This window comes from Chenopodium album, chromosome 7, assembly GCF_948465745.1.
Source record: "Chenopodium album chromosome 7, dcCheAlbu1.1, whole genome shotgun sequence".
Taxonomy (NCBI): Eukaryota; Viridiplantae; Streptophyta; class Magnoliopsida; order Caryophyllales; family Amaranthaceae; genus Chenopodium; species Chenopodium album.
This window is the reverse complement of record NC_137840.1, coordinates 30230570-30239191: the sequence shown is the minus strand read 5'-3', so window position 1 is coordinate 30239191 and position 8622 is coordinate 30230570. Positions and strand designations below refer to the sequence as shown.

The following is an 8622-nucleotide window of genomic DNA, read 5'->3' as shown; positions in this document are numbered from 1 at the left end:
CTAAACACGGTTCCGAGGCGAACAAAATTGCCGATAAAACATTTTATTTTCAATTTCATCATTGGCGTGACAAACAATTTGTTATAGATTCTCAACCATGGCACTTTGACTATCATGTGCTATCCCTTGATAATGTTTCTGGTTGTACGAAGCCTTTTGAAATTCCTTTGAACAAAGTTCCCTTCTGGGTTCGAGTGTATGACTTGCCTTTTAAAGGAAGGCAAAATAAAGTGAACGCGAAGAGGATTGGAGATAGAATTGGTACTTTATAGGCCATTGATAAATCTGAAGTCATAGGCATAAATAAGTCTTTAAGAATGCGTGTGTTACAAGACATCTCAAAACCGCTGATAAGCTCGATTGATCTAAAGACGGGTACCGGTACTATGAAGGTGCAGGTGAAATGCAAAAAACTTCTTGTGTTCTGCTATGTCTGTGGTTTACTGGGCCACGGAGAGAAGGATTCTGATGAGGTGATTGGAGCCAGGAAATTTAATGAGAAACTCAGGGTTTCAACTCCATGGAAGGCTACAAAAGTTGAGGAAAGCATTGATGATGAGAGTCAGAATGCTGCAAAAGGCTGTTTATAACTAAAAACAATCAGAGCATAAAGCAGGGAACCACTGTGTTAATGAGGTTGTCAATAAATTGAAAGAAGTAACTATTTCCAACTAGGGAACTTCTAACAAGAGTGCAACTTTTTCCGTTGAAGGGGTCAATGATGACCCCCTTCACAAAGCATAGTAGTTGTGGTAGAGAAATCTACCAATTCTGAATTCGGCTTGGAAGAAGGAGAGTCACCTCATAGTGGGGCAAACTCGAGCATTGTGCAGCAGGTGACTGAAATTTTGCCCACTTCCCAAAAGATGGAAACTTCCAAGGAGGTCAGTGGCGATAAAAGTGTTCGTACATGGAAGAGAATTTCTAGGAAGAGTGTGGGAGGGAGCAATCCTAGCGTTGAGGCAGACGAGTCAGGTAAACGCTCTTGGGAAACTGATTTTGATGGAGATGGGGATGGTCACATTCCAAAAAATGTTGTTGTGCTTGTTAATTTGATTGGCGGGGGGCCAGTGGCGGAGGTTGGTGATGTCTAACCCCGTCATCCCCAATGAATGCACTAGTGTGGAACTGCCGGGGCATGGGTAACCCCGATGCAGTCCTTGAGCTCCCGTAGGTGGAGTAGGAAATATAGCCCCGGGCTACTCTTCTTATGTGAAACTATGATGGATGCGAAAGCTATGGAGGATTTAAAGGGCTCTCTTAGCTTCTTTGGAGCTTTCGAAGTCTCTAGCAGAGGAAATTCTTGTGGGCTGTGCTTGTACTGGAGGGAGGAGGTGAACTTTAGGTTAATTTCCTATTCTCATCATCACATTTGTGGTGAAATTTGGAGGGGTGGGTTCGCTAAATGGAGTTTCGCTGGGATATAAGGGTGGCCTAGAGACGAGGAGAAGCATATTACCTGGTCTTTTATAAAACACTTGTGTGATACTACTCTTCCTTTACTGTTAGGGGGAGATTTTAATGAAATTTTGTCCTATGAAGAACGTGAGGGTAAAGCTGGGGGTTTGAGGAGAGAAATGGAGGGCTTTAGGGAGGTTGTAGATAGTTGTGGGTTCCGTGACTTAAGGTATGTAGGGGATTGGTATACTTTGGAGAGAGGAAGATCTCAATCTACACGTGTTCGCGAAAGATTAGACATATTTTTTGGTTCCAAAACTTTGTGTTTGATGTACAAGGAAGCCACGGTGAAACATCTTTTGCGCTATAAGTCGGATCACTCTCCGAATTTATTGCATTGTGAGCCTGAAAAGAAGACAAAGAAGACAAAAAAGGAGTTCAAGTTTGAAACTTATTGGCTCCTTGAAGAAGGGTGTGAGGATGTTGTTAAAGCGGCATGGAAAGTCTTGAGGAGATGTAATGTCCTTGCTAAAATTTCAGCAGTGGGCAGAACTCTCACAAAGTGGAGTGATGAAGCTTGTGTTAATCTGGGAAGACAAATTGCTAGAACAGAAATTGCCCTCAAAAGAAGCTCAAAGTTGGGTAATAACCGAGGAGAAATGCATTGAAAGCATTAGGCTTAAAAAGCTCCTTGATGACTTGAATGAAAATGGGAGGCATATTGGCAAATAAGATCTCAAGTTGCGAAAGTCACAGATGGCGACAAAAATACGAAGTATTTCCATCACAAGGCTTCGCAATGTCAAAGAAGAAATAACATAAGGAGGCTATGTGATGAGCTTGGAGTATGGCATGATGATGAGAAGGATTTCTTAGAAATAATTGGTTCATATTTTGACAATATTTCTGCTCAAAATATTGAGGTGGTCCTCAATAGTGTTTAGGAGTCAGTGACCCATGAAATGAATGCTGATTTGCTTAAACCACATTCTAGTGATGATGTTCGTGCTGCTCTAAAAAATATGCACCCGGGTAAAGCTCCGGTTCCGGATGGTCTTCATGCGGTCCTTTACCAACGGTTCTGGCATATTGTTGGGGATGAGGTGGCCGGTTTCGTTTGTGGCATCTTGAATGGTATGTCTCTTTCTAATCACATAAATAAGACTATATTGCTTTAATCCCTAAAATTAATGATCCCCAAGTTCCTGCGGATTTTCGTCCAATTAGTCTTTGTAATGTAATTTATAAACTCATCTCAAAGTGTTTAGTCATGCGCTTAAAAAATATTCTTTGTAATATTATATTGGAAAACTAGAGTGCTTTTGTTTCGGGCCGACTAATCACAGATAATGAATCGATTGCTCTTGAATTTTCCATACTATGAAGAATAGAAGTAAGGGTCAAAAGGGCTTTATGTCGATGAAACTTTATATGAGTAAGGCGTATGATAGGGTAGAATGGGGTTTTCTGAGACAATTGATGCTTAAGAAGGGTTTTGATGGGAGATAGGTGAATATGGTCATGTCTCTTGTGACTTCTGTGAGTTACTCCTTCATTATTAATGGCGAAGTGGATGGCTCAATCAAGCCTACTAGGGGATTGAGGCAAGGGAATACTCTCTCCCCTTACCTCTTCATTATAGTGGCGGATGCTTTTTCCAATATGATCCAAACTAACGTGGAAAAAGAGGATATCCATGGAGTTAAGGTTAGTAGAAATGGCCTAGGGGTTTCCCATCTCCTTTTTGCAGATGATAGTCTCCTCTTCACTAGGGAGAACCGATCGGAGTGCTCAATAATTGTTGATATTCTTAACCAGTATGAAGCGACTTCGGGGCAAAAAATTAATTATGAGAAATCGAAAGTGTCCTTTAGTTAGGGGGTTTGTTTGGAGCAAAAAGAGGAGACACTGAGGATCCTCAACATCAAACATGTGGTCTGGCATGGAAAATACATTGGGATCCCAAATATTTTGGGAAGATCAAAAAGGGGTATTTTTGAAGCTCTTGTGGACCGTGTTTGGAAGAAATAGCAAATTTGGAAGGAAAAGGTCCTCTCTCAAGCCGTGAAAGAAATTCTTCTTAAGGTGGTGGTCCAAGCTATACCCACATACTTGATGGGGGTCTATAAATTTCCAAGGGAGATCATCAACAAAATTCATTCGGGCATATCAAATTTTTAGTGGGGACAAAGTGAGTTAAAGAAGAAGATTCATTGGATGAGTTGGGACTCTTTGTGTACGCTCAAGTGCCTTGGAGGGATGGGCTTTTGTGATTTATCGATTTTTAATGATGCCCTCCTTGGCAAACAAGCTTGGAGATTAGCTTCTAACACTACTTCCCTCCTTAGTCGTGTTATGAAAGCTAAATATTGTCCAAATTGTGATTTCTTAGATGCTTACTTGGGCCAAGGAGGTAGTTTCTTGTGGAGAAGTATATGGAATTCTGAAGCTCTAGTGAAGGAGGGTTTACTGTGGCGTATGGGAAATGGTGAGAACATCAACATTTGGTCGGACCCGTGGCTTATTGATGATACTAGCAGATTTGCAACGAGTCCTCCATCGGGGAATGTATCAAAGGTCAGTGACATTATCAACTTCGAGACTATGGACTGGAATCCAGACCTTATTTATGAGAATTTTAATGAGCGGGATTGCCTTTGTATCCTCTTTATTCCACTCCGAGAGAGTATGCCAAATGATGAGCCAACTTGGGCTTTCTCCAAAACTAGTTTATACACGGTGAAATCAGCCTATATGCTTGGGAAAGGGTGTGATTTGGACAGCTTTCATAATGCTTGGGTCGATTTATGGAAATTGAATGTTCGTCCAAAGGTACAAAAATTTCTCTGCAGGTTTTGCACAGAAACTCTACCTATCCGTAGCTTGATGCAGTACCGTCACTTAACTGAGAACGCAACTTGCTTTAAATATCATCAGAGATGTAAGGAGCTTGCTTTAAATCACTTGATTTTTGCAGATGATTTGATGTTGTTTTCTTATTGGAATACAGAATCTGTCAAGCTCTTGATCAAGGCCCTTAAAACCTTTGAAGCTAGATCTGGTTTGCAGATTAATCTTGAGAAAACTGCAATTTATTTTGGCATTGTTCAGCAACCTGTCCAAGATAGTATTCTGTGCCATTCTGGGTTTGGGAAGGGTGAAATGCCTTTTAGGTACTTGGGGATTCCTTTGAATGCCAAGTACTTGAAGATGGTAGATTATGATAGTTTGATTGATAAGATGTTGGTCAGATTACACTGCTGGAGTAGTAGGAATCTTTCATATGCAGCTAGGGTCACCCTTATTAATGCAGTGTTAATGAGTTTGCATACTTATTGGGCTCAATGTGTTTTACTTCCCAAATCAGTTATTGATAGGATTAACCAGCTTTGCAGAGCTTTTTGTGGAGTGGTAATGTTGTTCTTTCTATAACTCCTCCAATTGCCTGGGATTGGTGCTGTAGACCTAAGAAAGCAGGTGGTCTTGGGATTAGAGACTGCAGAAAGTGGAACAAGACTGCTCTGGGTGTTTATGTATGGAAAATAGCCAAGAAAACTGACTCACTCTTGGTTAAATGGGTACATTAATTTTATATTAAAGGTGAAAATTAGTGGGATTATGTTTCAAAGAAAGATGCTAGGTGGGCATGGAAATTTTTATGCAAAGTTAAAACTGACTTGATGCATGGTTTTACTTCTAAGGGGTGGTTGAATAACAAGTACAAAATCAGGGATTGGTATAATTGGTTGCAAGGTGATATGGATAAGGTTCAATGATGTAAGTGGGTTTGGAATCCTTTCAATATCCCAAAACACACCTTTATTGTTTGGCTTGCTGTTCTGGGGAGGCTTAAAACTAGAGATAAGCTCTTCCAATATGGGGTTAGTGATAATAGTGAATGTTTGCTTTGTGGTGATGCTGTGGAATCTTGCAGTCATCTCTTTTTCTCTTGCAGTTTTAGCAGGAGGGTGCTGAAGGCTGTTTCTCATTGGATTGGGTTTGATAAGAATCAGGTAGACATCCTTCACAGTTGGAAGTTATGGAAAGCTGAGGGTAGGAATCAAGTGCAGAAGAATCTGATCCTGGCTAGTTTGACTGTTGTTGTTTACAGTATTTGGCTTGCTAGGAATCATGCACTCTGGCATAAAGCTGTGCTCAGACCTGAGTTCATTGCTAAGGTCATTAGAAGGGAGGTGGTGACTAGGTGTCAGCAGCTGATTAATCATACTTGGACAATTGCTGACTATAAAGGTAGTTTATGTTCTTTGTGTGTCTTGTGCAGGTCTTGGTTCCTCTGTGCCCTTCCTAGAAGGTACCAGGGGTCTTTGAGCCTGGTTCTGATTCTTGTTTACCCTGGTACCCTTCATAGAAGGTGGTCAGGATATTCTTGAATATGTTAGAGGTGGTGTGCTTTTATTTTGAGGCTTGTGTAGTTTGGTGTTTCCCTGTTTTGCCAGGTTGTATTTGTTGTACATTTGTACAGTTTCTGTTTATAATACTTTTCTTACTTTCCAAAAAAAAAAAGAGAACACAACTTGCCCTTGGTGTGAGAAAGATGATGAGACATGGAGGCATGCTTTTTTGGATTGTGATCGAGTGAAGAATCTATGGGCTGAGTTGAATTGTGATGTATTGAGGTCTGATGGTAATATGAGCTCATCTTGTGATCTCTTTGGAAGGTGGAGAACGGTCAAGGATGATGTGAAAATCTAATAAGGGGTGTATCTCATGTGGGGAATCTGGCATGACCGCAACAATTTGGTGTTTAAAGGTAAATCCACTCCAAACTCAGTTCTTGTAGCTCGTGTGTATAGATGGATTGAAGAGAATGAAAAATATAAGAATGCCATTTATTACTCCCCCGCTGTTGCTAACCCTGCTAGCTTGAGAATTTGGCGCCTTCCCCATGATGGAGTAATCAAGATCAACACTGATGCCTCCTTGGCTAATGAAGGATGGGTAGGCATAGGTGTTGTAGCTCGCAATTGTCGTGGCGTGATTATCTTTGCAGCGAGTAAAAGAGTACGTGCGTGGTGGCAGGTCGAGGTGGCTGAAGGAAAGGCCATAGTCTTGGCCTGTAAGCTTGGTCTAAGGTTCGGTTTTGACAAAGTAATTATCGAATCGGATTGTCAAGTGGTCACTTCTCGCTTGTCAAAAGGAGCAGGCGCCTTCCTTACTGATCTCGATGTTGTGTTAAGTGATGTTATGCGAATTAGTTCCTCCTTCTCTTATGTTCTATGGTCCCATGTCCGGCGTGAAGGCAACGAGGTAGCTCACAATCTTGCAAAATTTTTCCCTTGTAATGGAGAGCAAACTTGGGAGAATAATGTTCCCATGGAAATCTCATCTTATGTACTCATGGATTCCCTCAGTATGAATGTTTAAGTTTGCTTTCCCCCTCAAAAAAAAAAAAAATGAATGTCATTAAAATATCGCAAAAAAAAAGGGAAAGAAAAAAGGCGGGAAAATTTTTAACTAGGAAATGACAAGTGTCATTCCAGGTTTCGCCTTTTGTATAGGTTATAGATGAAGAAGCTTATTCAGGATTAACCGCAAGTTGTTACTCGTAATATTTAGTGTGTGGTCCCAAGTAAACGTTTGAATACATTATCGCCATCCCACATATGAAGAGCAACGCTAGCCACCTAAGCATGTCCCACATATGCCTACTAAGCAGCTCATACAACTAAAAAGTTAGAAAAAATTTAGAAACTGCCACTAGAGAAAAAAAAAAAAACTGTTTCTCTCGGTGAGTAACTGGGGGATCCTCTTTGTTTATACAAGGGAATCACATCTACTAGTAGTACAGATATATGTTGATGATGACATTATCAATGGTGCTACGAAAAAAAAATGATGTAATGCATTTGCTGATCTTATGCAAAGTGAATTTGAGATGAGTATGATATGAGACTTTCATTCTTCCTTGAGCTTCAGATCAAGCATGGGATTATCATCTAGCTTTGCAATCATATTACAAATCTAATAACTGATTTAGTTACTCACGATTCGAGTCGTCCTTTTGTTTGAGTCAAGTTACACATGTCTTCTACGATCGCACTAGGATCATCAACATTTGATGTGAGTATCAAGTCACATTTGAGTACGTTGACTTCATTTCTACAACTCTTTGACAAGAAAAAAGAGTAGACTAATTTGCATAACCCCTTTGAACTACAAGGAACGTTCAAAGGACTCAAGTTCAACTAGCATAAAAAGAACAACTCCTCTTTCAATAAATGAATTCAAAAGAAGAAAAACAAAATGAATTCAAAAGAAGACGTTGATGGAGTCAACAATAGATGATGTTACTGGAAAAACTGCTTTGCTTCAAGGTCATACAACCGGGTTGTCAACTATTGAAGAAAGGAAAATTTGTCTAGATAGGACTTATATGTTCACTCTTTTGTCTGGAAGGACCTTATATGTTCAAAGTGGTCTAAAAGGACCTTATAAATTGATTTTGTTGTCTAGAAGGACCTTGACGCCGGCGTTTAACTTTTTCTCTCCGGCGTTTACTATGTCACGTGACTTTTAAAATCACCCCCCTCTTATAATTTTCCCCTTTTCCCTCCAATTCCCCTAATTTTCCCAGAATTTTTCCCCAATTTCTTTCTCTCTCTTTACGAACCAGATTTCATTAATCTAACCCATTGTGTTCCCTAATTTTTGAAGAAACTCATGCAACCATATCTCGATTAAGCCCTTTTCGTATCTGGTAAGACCAATGTTTATGGTTATTTTTCCCCCCAATCCCAATCTTTTAAGATTAAGTTAAGTTTTTTTGCAAAATTAGGGTTTATAATTAAATTGGTTCTGAAATCATATTGTTTTTGTTGTTGAAGCATGTTTTCGAGCAAACGGAAGTTATCAAAGTGCAATTGTGGCGTTCCTCTTGCGCAAAGTACTTCATGGACTCATGAAAATCAAGGCAGAAGGTTTAAAGCTTGCAAATTTTATAATTTTGAGATAGGGGAAAAGGGTTGTGACTACTTTGAATGGGTTGATGAAGATATTTTGGAGTGGAAGAAGGATGTAACTAATGTTCTACTATCTGAAAAACAAAGGTTGGTCATTGATATGAATGTTTTGAAGGCTAGGGTTGCTTGTATGGAACATGAGATAAGAAGGTTGATTGAGGAACATTAGAAGATGAAGAACATGAGCAAAGAAATTTAGGGGAATAGAAGAGAGAGAGAGAGAGAGAGAGAGAAGAATGGTGGG

The 8622-nt window shown here is 39.9% G+C and overlaps 2 protein-coding genes across 2 annotated transcripts; both read left to right on the top strand.

Moving 5' to 3' along the window:
• The first annotated feature begins 2360 nt into the window (after nucleotides 1-2360).
• Nucleotides 2361-6111, top strand: LOC145640129 (uncharacterized). Its single transcript, XM_081691440.1, has 6 exons — nucleotides 2361-2532; nucleotides 3791-4814; nucleotides 4862-4976; nucleotides 5181-5602; nucleotides 5681-5770; nucleotides 5856-6111. Exons 1-6 carry the CDS (start codon nucleotides 2361-2363, stop codon nucleotides 6109-6111), a joined length of 2079 nt encoding a protein of 692 aa, XP_081547566.1.
• Nucleotides 6112-6126: 15 nt separating this feature from the next.
• Nucleotides 6127-6783, top strand: LOC145640128 (uncharacterized). Its single transcript, XM_081691439.1, has one exon. The coding sequence runs from the start codon at nucleotides 6127-6129 to the stop codon at nucleotides 6781-6783; it is 657 nt and encodes a 218-aa protein (XP_081547565.1).
• The last annotated feature ends 1839 nt before the right edge of the window (nucleotides 6784-8622 follow it).

Excerpts from the sequence above, each read along its gene's own strand:
- LOC145640129 (XM_081691440.1), top strand. The coding sequence starts at position 2,361 with ATGAATGCTGATTTGCTTAAACCACATTCTAGTGATGATGTTCGTGCT. Across the intron at positions 4,815-4,861 it reads GCTTTTTGTGGAGTGGTAAT|ACCTAAGAAAGCAGGTGGTC; the intron begins GTTGTTCTTTCT and ends TTGGTGCTGTAG. Across the intron at positions 4,977-5,180 it reads ACTCACTCTTGGTTAAATGG|TGGGTTTGGAATCCTTTCAA; the intron begins GTACATTAATTT and ends CAATGATGTAAG.
- LOC145640128 (XM_081691439.1), top strand. The coding sequence starts at position 6,127 with ATGTGGGGAATCTGGCATGACCGCAACAATTTGGTGTTTAAAGGTAAA.